This window comes from Astatotilapia calliptera, chromosome 15 (assembly GCF_964374335.1).
Source record: "Astatotilapia calliptera chromosome 15, fAstCal68.1, whole genome shotgun sequence".
Taxonomy (NCBI): Eukaryota; Metazoa; Chordata; class Actinopteri; order Cichliformes; family Cichlidae; genus Astatotilapia; species Astatotilapia calliptera.
Window position 1 is genome coordinate 33,120,488 of NC_137436.1, and position 21,827 is coordinate 33,142,314.

General features: G+C 41.8%; 2 protein-coding genes and 1 long non-coding RNA gene across 4 annotated transcripts in view; 2 read left to right on the forward strand and 1 right to left on the reverse strand.

Annotated features, from left to right (window-relative positions):
• The window catches only part of mdn1 (midasin AAA ATPase 1), a 62,992-nt gene extending 45,751 nt beyond the window's left edge, over positions 1-17,241 (forward strand). Inside the window, exons 68-102 of one of the 2 annotated variants that reach the window (XM_026142918.2) lie at positions 975-1,069; positions 1,191-1,315; positions 1,615-1,767; positions 1,955-2,064; positions 2,181-2,254; positions 2,714-2,897; positions 2,983-3,130; positions 4,540-4,686; positions 4,783-4,909; positions 5,311-5,416; positions 5,535-5,650; positions 5,858-6,262; positions 6,350-6,576; positions 6,661-6,798; positions 7,305-7,495; positions 7,681-7,842; positions 7,924-8,058; positions 8,144-8,279; positions 8,383-8,561; positions 8,716-8,847; positions 9,026-9,179; positions 9,394-9,692; positions 9,790-9,945; positions 11,165-11,266; positions 11,347-11,545; positions 11,652-11,822; positions 11,929-12,086; positions 12,387-12,482; positions 12,911-13,026; positions 13,154-13,328; positions 13,527-13,600; positions 13,757-13,871; positions 15,089-15,155; positions 16,009-16,151; positions 16,234-17,241. In XM_026142918.2, the coding sequence (XP_025998703.2) occupies positions 975-1,069; positions 1,191-1,315; positions 1,615-1,767; positions 1,955-2,064; positions 2,181-2,254; positions 2,714-2,897; positions 2,983-3,130; positions 4,540-4,686; positions 4,783-4,909; positions 5,311-5,416; positions 5,535-5,650; positions 5,858-6,262; positions 6,350-6,576; positions 6,661-6,798; positions 7,305-7,495; positions 7,681-7,842; positions 7,924-8,058; positions 8,144-8,279; positions 8,383-8,561; positions 8,716-8,847; positions 9,026-9,179; positions 9,394-9,692; positions 9,790-9,945; positions 11,165-11,266; positions 11,347-11,545; positions 11,652-11,822; positions 11,929-12,086; positions 12,387-12,482; positions 12,911-13,026; positions 13,154-13,328; positions 13,527-13,600; positions 13,757-13,871; positions 15,089-15,155; positions 16,009-16,151; positions 16,234-16,419 (5,301 nt within the window). In that variant the 3' untranslated portion in view covers positions 16,420-17,241. The remainder of the gene's footprint in view (positions 1-974; positions 1,070-1,190; positions 1,316-1,614; positions 1,768-1,954; positions 2,065-2,180; positions 2,255-2,713; positions 2,898-2,982; positions 3,131-4,539; positions 4,687-4,782; positions 4,910-5,310; positions 5,417-5,534; positions 5,651-5,857; positions 6,263-6,349; positions 6,577-6,660; positions 6,799-7,304; positions 7,496-7,680; positions 7,843-7,923; positions 8,059-8,143; positions 8,280-8,382; positions 8,562-8,715; positions 8,848-9,025; positions 9,180-9,393; positions 9,693-9,789; positions 9,946-11,164; positions 11,267-11,346; positions 11,546-11,651; positions 11,823-11,928; positions 12,087-12,386; positions 12,483-12,910; positions 13,027-13,153; positions 13,329-13,526; positions 13,601-13,756; positions 13,872-15,088; positions 15,156-16,008; positions 16,152-16,233) is intronic. The other variant, XM_026142919.2, reaches the window with a different exon arrangement.
• On the reverse strand, positions 14,849-16,093 carry LOC145420636 (uncharacterized). Its single transcript, XR_013901957.1, has 2 exons — positions 15,967-16,093; positions 14,849-15,208 (listed from the first exon to the last, which is right to left on the reverse strand). It is a non-coding gene; the product is annotated as an uncharacterized LOC145420636 (long non-coding RNA).
• Positions 17,242-18,670: 1,429 nt separating the features above from the next.
• Positions 18,671-21,270, forward strand: lyrm2 (LYR motif containing 2). Its single transcript, XM_026194927.2, has 3 exons — positions 18,671-18,812; positions 20,678-20,818; positions 20,999-21,270. The coding sequence occupies exons 1-3, from the start codon at positions 18,768-18,770 to the stop codon at positions 21,077-21,079; spliced, it is 267 nt and encodes an 88-aa protein (XP_026050712.1). The 5' UTR covers positions 18,671-18,767; the 3' UTR covers positions 21,080-21,270.
• Positions 21,271-21,827: the final 557 nt, after the last annotated feature.

A 21,827-nucleotide genomic window follows, 5' to 3' on the forward strand; every position in this document is an offset into this window, starting at 1 on the left:
TAATCGTGGTTGTAGGTATTGCCCGTAGTGCTGCATTAACATCATCTAAGCAGACCTTCTGAGGGTACTTCACGTAATCTTGGTAACCGGCTACGGGGGATCCAGGTTTCAAGCTTGACCATGATCCTATTTTTCAGGTCAGTTCCTCTCGCACTCAACAATCCTTCTCCTATCGCACTTGGGGCTATGTACCCAATCTCGGGTGGGGGTGATGATATCGCCCCCCTGACCTGGCGTCCTGGCTCCTCCTTGCCGTAGCATTTGTGTTGTACCTCGTCAATCTCTAGCTGTGAGAGCAGTCCCTTCTTTCGAATGTTGGAACACTGAGCTACTAGTTGTTTCGCCGTCATTGTGGATGTTGGGTATCGAAGAATCCATAGGTCCCTCATCCTATTCATGTAGCCCCTTCCGCCGGGGTTACTTGCGTAGTAGCATTCCAACAGAGAGAGAGAGATAGATAGATATATATATAGATAGATATATATATATAGATAGATAGATAGATCTCTCTCTCTCTCTCTCTCTCTCTCTCTCTCTCTCTCTCTCTCTCTCTCTCTCTCTCGAGAGAGAGAGAGAGAGAGAGAGAGAGAGAGAGAGAGAGAGAGAGAGAGAGAGAGAGAGAGAGATATGAGGCTGAGAGGTAGCGCTGGCAGCCACCAGTATTTTTGATATTGCAGTGAATTTCTTTTTATAACTGCTCTTTGTCACCCACCATTTTTTTTTTTTTTTTTTTTTTTTTTTTTTTCCTTACGGTCTGATGACCTTTCATTTTTACCCCTCTGTCTGTCAGCACATTTCATTTGTAACTTGACACAGCCGCTCCTTTTTTTTTTTGTAAACATATAGCAATAATTTTGCTACATACTTTAGTAAACGAGGCCCATCAATAGCAGACATTGGGTCATCCAAATGAGCCTATTGTACAGGGCTCATCTATTTCTGTTTTCTTTGATTTTCCTTGCTCCCCTCATTAGGACTGGGAGAATAACGCCAGCCGTTCAGTGTCTCTGCGGAAGGAACTGGAACCCGTCACACAGCTCATTATTCAGTGGCGCAAGCTGGAGCTCAGGTAAGACAAAGATGAATAAATCCATTCACTTGTTACTTTTTGGATATAAACCAATCGCTAACTAGCTCATAAATTAAGCACTGTGATAAGGAGCTTTTTAACTCTGGTTTTTGTGTTGTAGTTGTTGGTCGCGCAGTCTTGACAATGCAATGAAGCGTCACACAGAGAAGTCCACCAAACACTGGTTCTCTGTCTACCAGCTGCTGGAGCGATACCTAGAGGAACAGAGGACGGAGACTTGTACAGGTACAAGCTAACAAATCTGTGTGTGCTGACTCAGTGTGGTGGTCTTATTAAAGGTGTTAATTAATTAAAAATTAATATAATAAAATAAAAATAAATCTTCTGGGGGGGGTGAATATCAGATTAAAGGTGTAAATTTTATCAGCTGAAGGGAAGCGAGGATCTATCTCTGCTTCTCTGTCTGTATTTCTGTGAGATGCAAACTGCAGAAAATACTGGTGCATTTAACTTCAAACTTTCAAATTTAAAGCACAAGGAAATAAAGGATGCCAAGAGATATTTATTATTGTCTTCCTCTCCAGCTGAAGGGATAGAACACCTTTCCCTGTCTTCAGTGTCCTCCACCCTTCAGGCCTTTCTGGAGGGCTCCACCCTGGGGGAGTTCCACACTCGTCTGAACATGTTGCTCACATTCCACTGCCACCTCCTGCTGGTCCCCCCGCAGTCCGGGCAAGGTCAGCTATCACTGCTGTTTCCTGTACACTACACATTCAGACCTGCTTACTGGACCAGCACTGAAACGGCCTTTTGCTGAAATTTCGAAATCACACATTTCACATCACCGTGGACTTTGTTTTTATCTCAGGTGTCATTTAACATGTACTTGAGTTTATTCTGACACAGTACTGCTTGCTTTTACAGAGCCTTTGTCCAGTCTTCTCTGGAACCTGTACAAATACTACAATCAGTTTTCTCAAGGCATTCAAACCAAAATTACTCAACACAGGCAGACCATTGAAAAGGACCTCAAGGTATATCCCTATAAATCTTATCAAACTCTTAACACTTATTCAAACTTGCCTCTGAATCTCTGAACTTCACTGCAAAGTTTTCTGTCATTGTCTTACATATGAATTTGTATTCTTAGGACTTTGTCAAGATCTGCAAATGGAATGATGTCAATTTTTGGTCCATCAAACAGTCAGTGGAGAAGACCCATCGGTATGTGGCCGGCATTTGTTTCACAGTTAGCTTCCAGGTTCAGGTGTCTAGTTTCAGTTTCATTTTTACTGTTTAAATAATAGCTTCCAAGAAGTTGGAAGGTTCAGTATTCCAGTAGACACAACAATGTGAATTGATTCGTGTGGACATCCTAAATCAGTATGAACAAGAGTCGCCTCATCTGGCTGTTAAGCAGTGTTATCTAGATTAATAAAACTAAACACATTTGATACATATTTTTATTACAGTTTTTTAAGTTTTTTTTTTTTTTTTTAAGTGCAAATGTTAGTGGGGTCTTATTTATTTGGTTGACTAAAATGTTTGTTGCACCAGATTTTAATTTTAGTTTTAGTTGACCACAATGATCTTGACCTGTAGCAAGTCAAGATAGTTGAGCCTCAGCCAAGTGTAACAATATATAAATGACTGCTTTAATGGTAATCACCTTATGATTTTCAGTACACTCTTCAAGTTTATCAAGCAGTTTGAAGAGGCTTTGAATGGTCCGAGTATTCCTGCTCTGGTGGAGCAGGGAAGCGGCGCGAGCTTGGACAGTGTGGACGCTAACCCACAGGAAATGCCCATCCACAGAGTTCACCAGTTGCTAAAGAGCACCCTGCCTTTAAAGTGCAGGATTCTACAGGTACAGATCTCACAGAACACACAGTGTCTTTAATTTTCTCTTTCAACATTTTTTTTAATCACTCAACTATGTTTTTATATTTTAGACTGATGGAGAAGAAGAAGAAGGATTCAAAGCTTCTTCTCTACAAATATCTCTGCCTGTACTGTCCAGGAAGATGAAGAAGATGTGCATCCAGCTGCTGAAGAAAAACCCTGTCCCTGAGCTGGCTGAAGACTTGGACTGCTTCACTGGTGAGAAAGCTACTGCTGGATAGTTAAAATCACAGTTGAAATAATTCAGTTATGTTGTTGGACTCGACACCATCCTGTGACTGTCCTGACATTAGAGTATAGATTACTGAAGCCTACTACTGCAGGCTACAACTGCAGTCATGTAAGCACTCTATGAAGTCCTTTGAAAAACGACAAAAAAGTACATCTAATTGGATAAATTGTGGAAACACCTTAAGCAGCAAGAACCTTGACGAGTAGCCGTTTTCAGTTGGACTACTATTCTCTCAAAATGTTGTGGAGGAATTTTGGTGCAGTTCATCAAGGTTGGTGGGTTTATTTATGCACAGCTGTCTTAAGGATTGAAGTCTGGATTTTAACTAAACCAACAACCACCAGAATCATTATTCTGTAGATTGGTGCTGTGCTTGGAGTCACTGTTATGTTGCATGGCTCGGATACGTTTAGTTTTCACCAAACATGGTTTGGCAACTTTGCAGAGATGAGCCGTGCTTACATATTATTTCTTCCAAGCAACTTATACGATTCCCTTCTTGTTGTGTTTTTTTTTTTTTTTATTGTTTGTTTTGTTTTGGGGTTTTTTGTAGGCACTTTTATACTCTAATAGTGTCTTCATTTCATTGTCCTTCCCTTGTCTGGCAACCCCCAACCTTCCGATTAGTACATTAGCTCTGCGTTCTGAGTTACAGCCACCACATTGGCCTCGGGATCTTAGGATGTTGTTTTCTGGGAAAAATATGACATTGTGTTAACATACACCTGAATATTCTTGTAAATGCCTGAGTGCTTCACATGCTCCATATTTTTGTTTTGTTACACACTTATTCCAAAATGGATTAAATTCATTATTGATCTCTAAAATTCAGTACACAATACCTCATAATAACAAAGTGGGGAAAAGATTAGCTTGAAATTAGTGAGGATAAAAGATACCTCAGGCAGCAGAAGAGGAGCAGTCAGGAACCATCATGGAAGGTCAGGCTTCAGCACCGCACGCACCACCATTAGAACAGAAAGGCTAGAATGAACTTTGTTAAAAAAAAAAATAATTAAAAAACGTCTAAAAAACATTGATTGGACAGATGAAACCAAGATTAACCTCTACTAGAATGATGGCAAGAAAAATGTATGGAGAAGGCATGGAGCAGCTCATGATCTAAAGCACACCACATCATCTGTAAAACACGGCAGAGACAGTGTGATGGCTTGGACGTGCATGGCTGCCAGTGACAGTGGAACACTAGTGTTTATTGATGATGTGACAGAAGAAGCCAAACAAATGCTGAGGTGTTCAGACATACTGTCTGCTCAAATCCAGCTAAATGGACTGTGTGTGTGTGAACCTTTATTTATATATACTGTAAATGTAAAAGAAAAAAAAAAATCTTTATAAATATTTTTTCTTTCAGGCGAGGTCATCAGCAACTTGCGGGACCTGCAGAGCCTCACAATAAACACATCAGCAGATAAAGACAAGCAGAAAGCTGAGATAAAGCACATCCTACAGCAGAAACAGAGGGCATTGTCTGACCTGTTCAAGATGCTCACAGAAATAGGTCGGTTCCCCACACTGACTTACATTTTCAATTAACTTCTATACTTTTTTTTTTTAAATAGAATTAATTTTTTTTTCTGTATGATTGGCTTTTAAGGTCTGTCGTACCGCAAAGGTCTAATATGGAACAGGACCGCATATGCAGAGAAGGCTCTGTACATGCAGCCGCTGGAGATGACGACCGCTCTCTCAGCTGTCAAGACTCAGGAGAATGCAGAGAGCATGTAATTAGAACTTATTTACAGAGGCCTTGTTCTGAATCAGTGCCTCGTGCGCTGCATGAGGGTTAATCTTTCTGTCATGCAACAGTGCTTTTATTTTGAAGTTCTTAAAACAAACACAGAAGTAAGCCACAATATTAATGTAGATTTTAATATTTCAGTAGTTACCTCAACATTAAACGAATTACACTCCAACACTCAAGAACAGATGTAATCGTGAAGTGTGTGGATGGATTCTATCAAACAAGCAACACATGTAGCTAGCTATTGCTTTACAGAACAGATGGCCAGTGACATACTGCACAATGAAGAGATTAAAAGGCCAACTACAGCGTCGCCTGTAATTGTGTGGACATGCTCTGGTTTTGCAGTGAGACACTGTTTTCTCTTTTTTCCTATTGTAGGTTGTTTGCTGAGTTGCTGACAGCATGGGACGGCTGTCAGAAGTACTTCTATCAGTCTTGGGCCAGGAACACTGCCCTGCAGACTGCTTTGCAGCACGCTGCTAAGGTGCGACATGCACAACTTACACTTGTACCTATGAACTAGATGAAAATCAAGCATCACAACTTAAAGTTTAGCATGTGTTATCTTCATTGTGATGCATGTGTGTCAATGTTTGCTGTAGGAGCTGGGTCTGGGGAATGTAGAGCGATGCAGGGGTTTCTCCTCTCACCTCTTCAAGCTGCTCCTCAAACAGAGGCGACGGCTGGCCAAACTCATTGAACAATGGGTCCATCTCAGGTCAGTACGCTAGTATAACATTATATGTCAAAGTGTAGGTTTGCTTTTAGAAGTAAAGGCTGCTGTGGCACAGGTGCATCACAGGCTATTCAGTCAGAACACCATTACTATTTCTTTTTAGATTTATGTTTTATATCAAACTAAAAAAATAAGATGTTGCCATGGAAACTTTGCAGCATCTAACTTAATTGTTATCACTTCACCCAGGAGGCTAACTGACAATGTCCAGGGCATCAAGGCCTACCTACAAAGCCAGAGTGAGGAGCCAGGCTGCACCCTCCCACCCCAAGCCTCTCTCCAGGACTGGGTGAAGAGGGGCCAAGCGCTCGCAGCCCAGTGTAATACCCTTTTGCAGCAGCTGGCCTGGTTGCTGCACTGCTGCCCCGAAGACCTTCAGAAGGAGGAGGTGAGCAGCTGCAAGCAGCACACCCTGAGGTGTCCATCCCCACTGGCAGCGCAGCGACAACCCCCTGGCTGCTTGATGAGGAGGGGTGACGCTGCATGGTGCCAACTACATCAGCGTGTCACTACAATGCTGGAGCAGACGCAGAGCCTGAAGGTGGAGCTGGACTGTGCAGCACAGCCAATCTCTGATGGTGTTCTTCATACATGGTAAGACATTATTGTCTGGCGTTTTTCAAGTCTAACATTACAGCAACAAATACAAAACGGTTGCAACAGCACTGCTGTTTCCCACAGGAACTACTTTACCGAATGCTGTTCGGCCTTCAACCGTCTGGGAGCTATAGGGGCTCAGATGCCCATTGTGGAGCAGATCTTCACCTCAGATGTGTGTGTCGGCACTCCAGACAACCAACCAGCTGTAATCCAGAGTCTCCAGTATGTGAGAGGACAGGTGGAGGCCACCGTCACAGAATTCACCACGTGGAGGATTCATGTGCTCTCCCTGGGACACGATGACACAGGTCAAAGCACTGAGCAGCTGCACGAATAACTAACAGTGTTTCAGATGGGTCAGCAGTTCATGTTTTATTTTATTTCCCTTACAGATCACCAGCAAACCTTCTGTACGGAGTTCTCTGCTGAGCTTGAAGTAAACATCAACACATTGTTGTGTTCTGTCCAGACACTCGTGAAGAAACGGGAGAGAGTACAACAAAGGGAGCAGCATGGAGACACCAAGAGAGGTCAGAAGGTTGCATTCAAACCAGCAGTGGTAACCTAGGACCTGGTAAAATGTTGGATTGGTAGTCAGAAAGCATTATATTAGTTTAGTGCTTGACCCTAAAAGTAATGGGGTGCCTAACTGGATACTTACTGTAGATGTCATTAATCTTGGCCTCGTGTGACATAATAGTTGAGCAATGTGAGAATGAATTCAAATTTGTTTATATTTGTTTTTAAATGTATTTTTTAATGGACACTTGCTGGAATAATATAAACATGTTTATGTACATTTTTCAATATTAGAGCCCCGACTTGTGTTCAAGAGAGTGAGGTGGAGATGAGGGATGAGAGAGCAGTGGTGGATGGGGCAGTTATTCTAAGTGGTTTTAATTTATCCTGAGAATAAAATCCTTAGTAGGTCTTACAACCATGCCATTGGCATATGGCTGTTTCCAGCCAGTTCAAATGTATATACAGTGTTCATAATGCAATGATGGTTACCTCTTCCGTTTATGTATTATCTCAGAGGGTGCCAAAGAGGACAAGGAGGAGCCTCTGGAGGACCTGCTAAAGCCTGGTCACCTGACTCGCCTGCTGGAGGAGGAACTGGAGGCTGAGGTGGAGGCTCTGCGTGTGGGAGATGTTAGTACTGGGCTGGAGAGGCTTCTGTGCCACCTAAAGACACAAAGGGACTCCTCTCAGCCGCCACACTTCCAGGTACCAAGAACATCTGGAACTGTTCAGAGATGTGCTTTCAAAGTATAAGTTCATTATAGGTTAAATGAATTAAATATTAACCTGTGAATGGAAGTCTGAGTGCACTCAAATCTGTTTAGGTGCAATGAAAGGGCTTTTTTGTCTTCAGAATCTCTTCACCTTAACATGTTTCTGCTGACTTTTAGGAGGTAAACAGGGCGTGCAGGATGCTGGTTCGTCTGGAGCCTCTACTAGGAATTTACTCTGACCTTGTATTCTACTACCTGGCTGTGTCACTGGGAGCACATAGAAGCACAGGCAAACTTCTGTCTGTACTGGCCAGCATCTTCACTGAACTCGCTCAGAAGGTACTCACATGGTCCTATTTAAGAAATAATAATGCCATCAGTGTAATTTTAACTAAGCAGTTGATGTGGTGTCCCCTTCAGGGTTTCTGCCTGCCTCAGGAGCTTATGGCTGGAGATGGAGAAGGAGCAGAACAGTTTCACGATTATGAAGGTGGTGGTATAGGAGAGGGAAAGGGCACGAAAGATGTCAGCGACAAGATCGAGAATGAAGATCAGGTGATGAAAATACTGGCATCTAAGTAGTGTGAACTGTATGACTGTTTACTTTGACTCAAGTCTTCCTGCCCTTTGCTTCCTTTAGCTGGAGGACACCTTCAAGGAGGGGGAAGAAAAGACTGAACAGCATGAGAAAGAGGATATTAAGTCAGAAGACAATGCCGTTGAGATGTCAGAGGACTTTGATGGCCAGATGTGCGACGCTGATGAGAAAGAACCAGGTCAGTTAAGCTGGATAGCAGAGGAATCCCAAGCTGGTTCTATACAAGATAATTGGTAACCATGATTGAATTTTTTCTCTGCATTTCTTTGCTTGATCTGAAGGTGACGACGAGGAATCAGATAAAGAGGACGACGAAGAACTGGACAAAAAAATGGGTGACCTGGGTGAAGGCCAGACAGATACACTGGATGAAAAAATGTGGGGAGATGATGATGATGATGATGAGGGGGAGGAGGAAGGAAGTGACAAGGAGGAGGAGTCTGGTCAGGGCATGGATCAGGTATCTCCACAACATTAACACAATTTAAAAAGTACATATGACAGAGCAGTTTGCATCCAATCTTAAACCTTCATTTATATAAAGCAGCCACCAGAAAGCTTTAGTTAAAGTTTTCTCTGTGTAACATCATGAATGGTCATATGTTTTTTTTCAGGGTGAGTCTAAGTTGGTTGCCAAAGATGACAACCTGGATGCAGCAGACCCCAAAAAAGATCACAAGAACCAGGATGAAGACCAACAGATGGACGAAGAGGAGAAAGACATGATCAATGAACAAGGAGATGAGGTTTTTCTTCTCACCTAACTCCCATGATTTCCATTTTAATACGTGTCAAAAGTAAAATCGGTAATAGACAACAAACAGTCGTTAGGGCTTTGAACTGCAAATGTCGGTGTGAGCGAAGAACAGGATTTGCATGGATGGACAAGTGTGTCATGCTCTGTGTTTCTGTTATTTGTCCCAGAGAGAGTTTGATGAAAATGAAGTAGACCCCTACCAAGGTCAACAAGACAAGAGACCTGAGCCCGAGGCCATGGATCTGCCTGAGGAACTCGATCTGGACCAGGGTGACAAGGATGGAGAGGATAATGATGATGGAGATGAGGGTGAAGGTGAAGGTGAAGCCTGCTGCTTAAATTATAGCTTTACTAACACAGTCGAGAAACACGCATGCTTTATTATCAGTGATGTCTTATGTGATGCTCAATTTTGGCTTTAGACTGGGTCATTGTAAGCAAGTAAGTGTAGTAAGTGTATTTGTAAAGAGCTTTTCACAGATGTAAAAGTCACAAATTGCTGAAAATGAATGATTCAATTTTTTTCCTTTTTCAGAGGATAATCCATTTAACATCGATGACAGAGGGATGGAAGCAGATCAGGATGAGGAGGAGGATGGTGAGAAAGATGGAGGAGAAAACGAGCAAGGAGCAGAGGAGCTGGACAAGGACCAAAATGGAGAAGAAAACAATGGGGAGCCTGAAACTGCAGAGGAGAAGGAGGGAGGAGAAGAAGCAGAAAAGGATGATTCGGCTGATAAAGATGAAGAAGAGAAGGACGAGGAAAGGGAGCGGGAGTCAGGAAGAGACGAGGACACGAAGACTTCATCAAATGAAAAAGGGCATGAGCCAAAGGTGTGCATGTTCAAAATAAGTACACCAATGCATGGCGTGAGCAACGGTATTGACTGATGTGACCTTTTTTTTTTCTTTTTTTTTAATGCGTATATAGGAGGAGGAGGAAGGTGGTGGTGAAGATGAGGAGCTGCCCGAGTGCGCTGAGAGGAAATGGCACGACACCGACGGTCAGACAGGAGAGGACAACATTCAAAGCGACACTGCTGTGGAGCTGGCAGGAGAAGCCTCGGAGAGAGACGAGGCCAAAGAGGTAACATTCAAATCTACACTGTGCTCCAGATACTCTGTGTGGGCTCGAAGTGACTCTGATTGATTATGAAGTGATTCACAGCGGAGTCTCCCGTGATCAGGAGCATATTTGATGGCCGCATATGACTGAATATCCTGATGCCTAGCCTATGTGAATTGTGAGTTAAATGACAGAGCGCTTTGTGTGTGTGACAGTTCTGAATGTGTACTTTTTTCCTTCAATACACAAAGAGTACAGAATAGGACAGAGTGTGACGATCTGTCTTTCTTCTGAATGAGAAAGTGGGAAGAGTGAAAGCACTGGTGAGACTCCCTTCTTTCTGATTGGTTGTTTGTGTGACAGAGAAGCTGTTACACAAACAAGTTGTCCACCCTTGAAGGGCCTTCTTGTGTGCCACAGTGCAGCTTGAGAGCCACACAAATGCTGACGTATTGTATTTTATAATATGTTCTGTGTGGAGCACAAGTTTTTCTTTTGTTACCCCAAAACACAATGCAGTGTCTGGGGATTCTTGATAGTACTTGGAGAGTCTCGTCTCTCCAGTCTAGAGGAGAGGGGGACTGAGAGAGGCCTGATGACCTGGGAACCTCAGGAGCCTTTGAACCATGAGGTAGGAGAGAGAGCTGACAGGGAATACTGGAGGCGTGCTAGGTTGAACACTTCTTTTTTCCTTCCCTGGGATGCGACGGCTCGTTCTTTGCAATAGTCACTGCAAGGGCCTCTGGGTTTTCTACCTCAACTTACCTGGCAGACTGTGGTCCTGGTCCTGGTCTTGTCTGCATCTTGGTCTCTCACACACTGCCTGACCTCACAGCAGCTGCTGTTGCTGCAAAGCCCACTCCTGGCACCTGGTGGGGTTGTGGGTAAGGGCATTTTGAAAGCTTCTCCCTCTCCATGGCTGCGCTGAAGAGGTCCAAATTTCTCTTTCTAGATATAAAATATAGATCCTAGATGTAGAGTTTTACTTGCACTTGTGAAAAACATTATTAACTGCTAATGGTTTCAGAAATTGTCCTGAAGGTGTATAGATGAAAAAGTGTCACTGTTTTGTATAGCAATTTACAGTAGATGATGGCATCCAAAAAAATTGCTTGGTTACTTTCACAGAGCGGTGAAGCCCTCCACACCAAACTTTAGCTGGGTTTGGTTTTTGTACACATGTATAAAATATGTCTGCCATGATTTTTGTATCTATATTTATGCTATTATGGTTTTACAGGAGCATGGCAGTGGAGCAGCTGACGCCAGCCAGTCTGAGGGCCACCAGTCAAAGCTGACAGCAACAATGGCTTCACACAGACAAACTCAGAGTCAGACTCAGGTGTGGCAAAATTCTCTGCCTCACCGCTGCTGTTCGGTGTCCCTTTATTCCTCTTAATTAAGTTTTTTTTTCCTTTCCAGAGCTTGAAGAGGAAACCTGGCCAAGCAGATAGTGAACGCTCTATAGGCGACTACAACAAGCCAGTCAACAAGCGCCTGCGCACAGTCGAAAGAAGCAAAGAGAGCCTCGAGAACAACAGGCAGAGCGACACCCAGCAGGTGTCAGACCTGTACGAGCACATTAAGCACGGAGACCAGAACTATGACACTCAGACATATGGTAGGTGATCACCTGGAAGCTGAGTCTGTGATGGTTTGGCTGGAGTTTAAACTAAGCTTTTCAAAGCAAGTACATAACTGTTGTTTGTTGGTGTGACTGCACCTAGATGTGGCCAGTGCAGAGCAGGAGAGCACAGCAGGGCCTCGGGGCCAGGATGAAGATGACAAAGAAGAGGATTTGTCCATGGAGACAGAGGACCAGGAGGTTGATCTGCAAGCGGCTGAGGTCCAGGAGCTGAAGCCTGAACAGCTGGACTCCTCAAAGGCTTCCCAGACAGGTGTCAAATTCTCTTCTTCTCCTGCTCGTTTTTTTTTTTTTCATTTCAACAATTTTTAAACTTCTCAGATGTGAAGCATCTCTTGACTAGTGTTGTTGTACTGCAGGTGTAGACCCTGGAGAGATGGAGGTCCAGAGGCAGGGAGAGGAGCAGGAGGACGAGAGGTGGAAAGAAAAACAACAAGCCGAAGAAGAAGAGCGAGCAAGCAGAAGCACAGACTCTACAATTCATGTTGTTCCTGAGCTGCTTCTGGACTCTGCGCAGGTACACAGTACGCTCTAAGGAGTTGCTGTCAAGTGTTGTAGAAGTGAACGTATTTGAAATTACTGTTAATTATTGATTATTGTTACATATAACTGAGTAATGTGGACAAAGAGATGATTTACAGTGATGTAAATAAGTGTAGGCCACATTACACTTGTGATTTTCGTACACTGACTGCCATAAAGAGTTAATTACATTTAAAAAAGTCACAAAGCCTTCAGTTCCACATCAGTTCATATCAGTTTAATGTTACACACGTGAAGATAACTCTGTATGTCTGTGTGTGCGCTTATGTGCCAGGAGAAAGCACAGAGGAGAGACCCAGAAGAAACAAGGAGGGAGATGGAGCTGCAGCTGGAGGCCTGGCACAAACTGGCCCCGGGGACTCAGGAGGAGGTGAGGGTGACCCGGGAGACTCAACCAAACATGTTCAACTGTGGCTGTCACGTAGGAAAGTGTGACTTGCACTGCTATTCTTCAGTTAACTGAAGAAGAGACTTGAGAAGTTTTGTCTTTTATACGTTTTTGTTGCATTTGTTGAAGAATGCTGACACAAACACACTGCAGATTCAAATATGTTTAAATAAAGGAAATCTGAATAAAAATGCTGTCCTTGTGAACATAACGAGGATCATGTGAAAGTTGGGAATATATTTGATGTATTTTCTAAAACACAAAGCTTCACTCAGGAGACGGTGGAATAGTTAAATGTGTCCCATTTGTGTTTTATATAATAAAAAAAAAGAAAAGCGTCTCAGAGTGATGGCTTACAGGAAAAACGTGGTTCTTTCCTGTGATTAACTGCAACTGTCGCTGTGTTTCAGGAGACTGTAGCGGCTTCCATGTGGCAGCAGTACCAAACTCTGACCTCGGCTCTCTCTCAGCAGCTGTGCGAGCAGCTCCGTCTCATCTTGGAGCCCACACAGGCCGCCAAACTAAAGTCAGTAAAGCACACAGGAAATCTTGATTCTCTCTGCTGTGGTGAAACTGGTCCACTGTTAATGTGAGCTGATGCTGTGTGTGTGTATCAACTGTATATTTGTGTCTTTATATGTGCGTGTCCTCAGGGGTGATTACCGAACAGGAAAGCGTCTGAACATGAGGAAGGTGATCCCTTATATCGCCAGTCAGTTTCGCAAAGACAAGATCTGGTTAAGGCGGACGAAGCCCAGCAAGAGAGAGTACCAGATCTGCCTGGCTGTGGACGACTCCTCCAGCATGGTGGACAACCACTCTAAACAGGTTCGAGGCTCCAGTTACAATCAGATGCCGATCAGAAACGATCAGTAATAGTAACGGTGTATTTAGTGCTTATTATTAACTGATGGTTTTTCATGTGCCATTTCCCTATAATGCCCAACTTTTGCTTCCCATATCTTATCTAAAGTTTGCATTAATTAAAACTTGCATGTGTGTTTGTGTGTCTGCGTCCATGCACAGCTGGCATTTGAATCCCTGGCAGTGATTATCAATGCCCTCACTCTGCTGGAGGTAGGCCAGGTGTCTGTCTGTAGGTAAGAGCTTCATCTTTCTGTATGTTGTGATTTAATTTTAATAGCTGTGTGATATGATCTAAAACCAAAAAAACGAACCAGCGTGAATATGGCTTCATGTACTGTACAGTTGTGATGTCATCATTAAAATAAATGAACTTTTGCTCTTGTATGCAGCTTTGGGGAGCAGGTGCAGCTGCTGCATCCCTTCCAGCATCAGTTTAATGACGAGTCTGGGGCTCGGATTCTCAGGCTCTGTCAGTTCCAGCAGAAGAAGACCAGAATAGCACAGGTGGGAATCCTCCTCCAGCTATCTGAATCATCACACAAAAGAACAAATAATTATGCTTTAAAAATCTTTTCAATGCTTATATGAGGAAAGTAAGACACAGTAATGCAATATGATAACAGAAAGCTACAGAGAGCCAGTTCATCTAACAATAAATAGAATGGTACAGAGTTCAGTTCAGTTAAATTCTGTTTTATTTATATAACACCAAATCACAACAACAGTCACCTCAAGCCACTTTATATTGTAAGGTGGACCCTACAATCATACATACAGAAAAAACCCGAACAATCATATGACCCGTATGAACAAGCACTTTGGCAACAGTGGGAAGAAATCTCTGACACAACCAGGCTCAGAGAGAAGTCTGCTGTGGCCGACACGCTGTGGAGGAGAGCCAGAGATGAATAATAACGAATGAACAAATGCAAAGTGCTGTATAAACACATGGAGAGTGAAGAAGACCCCAGCAGCATAACTGAGGAAAGGTTCAGGGTCACCAGGAAAAGTGTGTTTTCTCCTAAGTCCAAAGACATGCATGTTAGGTTAATTTGTTATTCTAAATTGGAAATGGTTGTGAAGTCTTGTAGCCTAACACACTTTAAGTAGTCAGTCTGCCCTTGCACCTCTAAAGCACTCAAATCTAAATGTCAGTCCAGTCCAGCGGTTTATGAGGCAAACTCAAAAGGAAACAAAGGCTGGTTTCTTTAAGAGCAAGAATATAAAATAGATAAGACAGAACTGATTGTACTGTGGAAACTTCTCTGTATATTAGAGTGAGTAGAAGTATTTGAGGGGTTTTTTTCTGCTTGCCTGCATTTTGGTGTAAATGTCAAAGGAAACTTCTTTAGCAAAGGCTAACGATTTCATTCGGAGCGACATGATCTCAGAGCAGCAGCTCTTCCCATGGGTGTGGTGCTGCTCTAGAACAAGAATCACAAAGTAACATGGCTCTGAATTACAGTCATATACAGCTGGGATGATAGAAATGTAATATTTATTTACAGGCATATAAATATTATGTTTGCATTACATTACTGATGACTGGTACAAAGTCAGCGACTTGCCTTCAGTGAGCTATTATAATGTGTGCGTGATCATCGGCACGCCCCTGAGCACAGCTCTGAATGTGCTCATACTGTAGCTTCTGCTTAAACATGATGACATGTGCTGAACATGTTGCTGTGCTGCTGCATTCATTCTCTCTCTGTCATTTACAGTTTTTGGAGACCTCAGTTAAAATGTTTCTGGCAGCACGGCAGCAGATTCCAGGATCTATGAACTCAGGTGACTCCTCATTCTGCTCCTCAGCTTACTGGACCTCACACTAGATCAAACACCTGAGAAAACAAAAAGGTTGCAGGCAGTATGCAGATTAGAATATATAATGAACCCTAACAGTCATGGGATTGTCACATGAATGTGACACGTGAAGTGTTTATATTGTACAAGTATGTATACAACCAAATGTGTTAAATGTTTTATAGTTTTGTTCATTTTTTATTATCAATATCCATGCCTAATGCACCTAACAGCCAGCTGCAGTTACTGTGTACGAGCGCTTGAAAACAAAAGTTCTACTGTCCTGCTGAGTAGGTGTGATCCAGTTCACATTTAGGTTCTCTGAGATTCAACCAATTAGAAGAGCAATAGGAAGTAGTTTAGCCACTTAGTTCAGTATTGAGATGCTCTGTTGTGGGCTTAAAGGACTATTACGTGCAGGACTGTGGCCTCTGTGGAGGCCATGAGTGTGCAGCTGTCATAAAATACTCACTGTAGTCCTACATGAGCAGCATTTTTTTAAATAAACATTCTTGAGGTTTTCATGTGGAGCCTCTGATTACACGTGACCAACAATTCCCCCCCCTTTAAAGCTGAAATTTTGATCATCATTATATTATATTAACCAGTGGTACCCAGAGAAAACTGTAACTTCTACATAAGGATAGTTCAGCTTCTCTGAATGAGTCTCAGGTGGAATTTGTGTCAATGAAGAAGAACGTCTGATAGACAGATGCTGTTTGTTCTCTTTAGACAAAGAGGTGGAGTTTGTCATAGTCATGAACTAAAGAGGAGCCTGTGGCTCATTCATACTCACCAGATGTCCAGTCTTAAACTGATCTGTGATATCCCTCCATAGAGACAGCCCAGCTGCTTGTGATCGTGTCTGATGGTCGGGGGCTCTTCCTGGAGGGAAAGGAGCGGGTAATGGCTGCTGTGCGTGCAGCACGCAGCGCTGGTATCTTCATCATCTTCATGGTGCTGGACAATCCGAACTCCCGGGTACGAGACCAGAATGTGATTGTTGGGTATTTTCCAAAGTTTAAGTCTCAAATCGTAACTAAACCTCGATACTGTGCTGCAGGATTCCATTCTAGACATCAAGGTGCCCATCTTCAAAGGGCCAGGAGAGCTGCCAGAGATCCACTCCTACATGGATGAGTTTCCCTTTCCCTTCTACGTGATCCTGCGAGACATCAACGCCTTGCCAGCAACACTCAGCGACGCACTCAGGCAGTGGTTTGAACTTGTTACTGTGGCTGAGCAGTAGGCTGATGAGGAGCCATCTTTTTACAGGAAAGAGGGAAATGGGCAGCAGCCACCGCAAAATGCCAGTCTGCTGCTAGCCTGTCAGAGATCAGAGACTGAGCTGTAAATGTGCCTTTATTTTCTTATTATTACTGTAGGTTCTAGTCGAGTTGGATAGCAAGTGTTGCTGTTTTGTCTGCATCAGGGGAATTTGGTGTCTTTTGTCATGTAACAAAGGATTGCTTTAACTTGCACGTCTGAAATTAAATAACAGAAACAAAAATGTGATTTCCATGTGCGTGAAATACCGTAGTTAAGCATCAGTAAATACCTCTGTCCCTGTATGATAGCCCTGTTTTACATTTGTTTGAATGTTTAGTCAGTGTTATGAAGATCAAAGAATTATCTTCACCCTGAGCACAACAGCAGGACTGAGCTTTGTATAGTAGAAGCCTTTTTCAAGGCTAAACTGAACAGTAGCATGCTGGAGCTGATATTAAAGGAACTCAAACATGTGCCTTGGAAAGAACAGCACTGCATCTCATGTCACACCTCAAGTAGCAGGTGACAGATCAGGATTTTTACTAGTTTGTTTCAGTCATGTACTGTGAAGCACAGCAGCTGCAGAGTCCGCTTTTTATAAAGGCCTCTGGGAGAACCCATCTTTGTGCTTTAGAAACACTTCAGTTGTGTTCATCTTCCCTTTGTAGTGTGACACAGCTGACTGTCTGTGGAAACATGTTCATGATGTGTACTGAAATGTGTGTTCTTTAATGTGGACATACATGTATACATATTTAACGAGTTAATTGCATCTGTCTATTAAATCATGAGATGAACAAAATCCCACTGTCTGTGACTCACTTGTTTTAAAAGCCACAGAGAAGAGAGCCACCCAAACCTTGAACCTCGTTTTAACAGAGATGCAGCAGTCGAAGAATCCTGAGCTATGGGAGAATTCCACAAATCAAAGATGATGGAAGACTGTTGATTTTATATGTGGAGCAGTTCTTCAAAAAAGAAAAATCCCCAAATATGTTGTTCTAACCTCCTAGGACCTGGCGTCCAAATATGTGGACATCACATTTTGGGTTATTTAGACCAAAATACTCAATGTTGCTCTACAAGGGCCTGATATCCACTTACAAGGACATTATACTGCTACATTTCTATCGAAATTTTAAACGAATATCCTCATATGTGGCTCTCATTTTTCTTAGAAACAAAAATCAGGTAAAACAATAAATCTGGAAGCCGGAGTACCCAGATTTATAAATCTGGTAATTCTTTGTTTTTACATTCCCAATATTCCCAATTAAAAATGCATTCCGTGGAAGAGTTCGGGTCTTAGGAGGTTAAGATTGCTATCACGGCCCATGTCACCCCTACTATATTGACGTGAAGAAGTACAATGCAATTTGGCCCTTGAAGTTACATTTTTCTTTTAGGGAGCTTTGTTTGTTGTTGAGTGCAATATTAAAATAAGTTCTTTAAAAAGCAAAAATTATTTAATATGAAGGCAATATGAGCAGAGAGTACAAACAAGCTGATGGAACAAGTTGTTGGCACATTTCTGGGAAACCTCACAAAAATGGTACAAGCAAAACTGTCAAGAGCATCTCTGCACTGAGTAATGCACACCATCTTTTGCATTACTTTTTGCCTTAAGTACTGTTTAGAAGTCTGGGGAAATACATACTTCAACCTTTATGTAAACTTTATGTAAACTTCAGAAAAGAACAATTGAAATAATTAAGCAGGCTTTACAGCCCACACACTAACACTATTTTTGTAGTCAAAAATCTTGAAATCTTAAATTCAAGAACAGTTAATGTGTTAAACAGTTAATCTTAAAATTAATCTTAAAATATAAAGCACACAAATTATGTATAATGATAGTAAAGTAATATGTTGCCAGGAAGTGTATTGACACGGAAGGGGGCGATAATCTAATGACATTTTGTATTTCCGTTTATTAAAACTGTGGATGGACCTGTTCAACCATTATTCAGTTAAAAAAACAAACTGGAACGTGCTTTTGGAAGAACATGAAATTGATGACTAGTAGTATGTGTAATTATTATATATTTCAACATATTGGTCATATTTCATCTGGTCATATTTCAGTTTTTTTCCTCTCTCTGTGGGGCAAGTGGGGGTAATGATAAACATAGTAAATCGATTGTGTGTGTGTATTAATTCGTTTGCAACTCCGAAATAAAGGGTCACCATCAAATGCCACAAAAATAAAACTTAGCACTTTCTGTCGGTACTGGTTCTTGTTATGTCCTCCGCTCCACCAGGGGGCGAGAAACAGTGAGGCGCTATTAGCGTCATTTCAACATCCGCCTGTGAAAGTGCCGAGTAAATATGACCGTTTCACGGTTGCCGTCTGCTGCGCTTTCTTTAAAGCAGGTAAATATATATATATATATATATATGATATGAAATATCTACAGCAGTGTTAGGTGTAAAATCTAAAAAAGTTGAGTAGCTAACAGACTAGCTTTATTAGTTCTCTGTACCCTACTACTAGCTAGTCCCAATGTACGCCCGTCACCTCCTAGTAAACATGGTGAAAAAGAACGTCATGTTCTGGCCCAAAGTGTTCAGGGTACCCCGGCAAAAAGGAAAGTCGACATTTATGCCTTCTGTTTAGAAACCTTTTCACCTTTTATTTTGAAACTGTTTTTCAGCCGCTGCAAGACATCGTGAAAAAACAACAGTCATTAAAGGTCCAAATCTTTGCTGGGATAGCATACTGTGACATCAGTGGCCTTTTCTGAAGAGTTGTACAAAAATAACCCCAGTTCTTAGTGTTTTGTTTAGTTTTTCCTTCTTGAAGAAAAAGTTATCGAACTTTGGAATAAACACACACAGTATCAGACACTGGACAGACCATTAAGTAGGGGTGGGGGGAAAAATCGATACTGTGTAGTATCGTGATATTTTGTTACAAAAAAGGTTTTTGTGCTCTGACTTCAGAGCATGTTGATCAGCTCCTTTTTCTGAGCAAGAATCCTGACATTCCTTCACTGTCCAAATGTGTTTAACTTTTTTTTTGCCAGCAATAAACATGACAGTTTATTTATTTTAATTTAAGACATGTTTTATTTTAATTAAGTTTAAAACTTTTTTATTTAATGTAAAATTATATTTTGTTTTAATTTACTTTCAAATTCTTCAGTTGCTGAAGGGGCTGCATAGTTTTCTTAAATTGCATAGTTCAGAATAGCTATAATTGTACCAGATGGTTGCATTCAGTTAAGTTGGACTAGACTGTAGTACAACAATAAAAATGACTGAAATGAGAGAAAGACTGAGTGCGAGACTTTGATATTAGATAAAATGAATATTGATAAAGTTTACCTTTATGTACAGAATCTGAATATCGCAAAATATTTTTAAAAATTGCAATAATATCGTATCGTGTGTTAAGTATTGTGATAATATCGTATCGTGGGATGTATGGTGATTCCCACCTCTACCATTAAGGAATACAGACATTGTCAAAACAAATGAAACGAGTAGATGGCAAGATATTTTTGTGAGAAAGAGCTGACCAATAAAATTAGAGCACAAAGTCATCTATCTAAATTATACCAAATGTTGAGATTATATAGTCTTCTTAGTTGGGCGACCGTGGCTCAGGGGGTTGGGAATTGCATCTGTAACCGGAAGGTCGCCGGTTCGATCCCTGGGCTCTCTGTCCTGGTCGTTGTGTCCCTGGGCAAGACACTTTACCCTACTTGCCTACTGGTGTTGGCCAGAGGGGCCGATGGCGCGATATGGCAGCCTCGCTTCTGTCAGTCTGCCCCAGGGCAGCTGTGGCTGCAACCGTAGCTTGCCTCCACCAGTGTGTGAATGTGAGAGTGAATGAATAGTGGTATTGTAAAGCGCTTTGGGTGCCTTGAAAAGCGCTATATAAATCCAATCCATTATTAGTTTAAATAGTATTTAGGAGTTCTGTAAAAACAATGTAGAAATGAAAATATTTACTCAATAGAAAATTACAAATGTCCTCTTCTTTCTATGTGTCGCAGAACAACAATTTAAAAATTTTGTGGTTACTTAGTGCAGGGATGTTGTTTTTAAGTATGTTGTTTCATACTTAGGTTAGAAGAGTCTCTAAGGAATCTGTGCATATTATCAGAGCAATACTGCATGTTTTTAAATAAGTTTCAAACATTATTAACAGTGGCACTAAAAGCATTAAGCCAGATTTGGTCCTAGCACAACCGCATTAAACTGTGTGCCCTAATAGCATACGTTTGGCTAAGTTTTTACACAGGCAGAATGTGTTGGGGATCTACAGAAACATGCTGAGGACCATACGACGGGTGCCAGATGAGGCAGATAGGAAGTTCTTGAGAGACTGGGCCAGAGAGGAATTCCATAGGAACAAGAATGTCACACATGAGGTACACAGTTGTTGTTTTTTTCACTTTTGTTTTACCAGGTCCACTAAAAGTCATTGTGTCATCAGATCAGAAGTTAGATATAGGTAAAAGAAAATAAACACTTAGCAGCATCTCAGTTTTTCCCCTCTTGGACTAAATGTTCAAACTGTGTTATTTAATGTGTCTGTCTGGTCAGTTCAGGATGCAATCCGTATGATGATCACACAAGCTTCCAATCACCTGGCGGAGCTGCAGAAGTCTCTGGCGTTGGCCCACAGTTAATGACTGCAAGCTGCTGGAGTTCCTGTTTTGTACTCTATTTGACTGGTTTTTAGTGAGGAATAATATTTGGTGTGGGAATGTGGGAATCGAGACCACCTGAGAGTCTGATTGAACCCATCTGCCACGTGTGTATATTGGCACTGTTTATACTGTACATGTGTTAAATAAAGAATAATGTATGAAATGACAAACACCTTGATCCTTTTTTAATGCATTTTTTCTGGTATCAAATAGAGTAACAGCAACTGTAGTGATACAGCAGACAGTAATACTGCAACATGGCAACGTGTCCTTACGGGGACACTCGGAGCGATGTGGGGTTTTGACTTACTGTAGGGTCTTTACCTTACAATGACGGAACAGTTATTGCGATTTGGTGGTATAGAAAAACATGATATTCCTGGATTTTACCACAAAGAGCAAGCATGTATTGCTTTGCATCTTTCCTTATAGTATACACTCACTGTACACAGGAACCCAGGAGAGGACAGTCTTAAAGAGGGTTTTGGATTTTTTTTTTTCAAAGTCAGCTGGTATCTTTAAAGATTTTAATGTTCCAAAAGATGTAAGCATCTGCAGACCAGAGAACCTCTCAAATTCAGAAACCTTTGATTTTCTGTACAACAAAGTTCGTTCACTTCTTTCTGGGGTAAATCATGATGATTTGAGCTATGTCCCTAACCTGCTCTGGAGCAGATTAGTGTCACAGAACCTTCAACCTTTATGTAACAGTAACACTATGATCTTC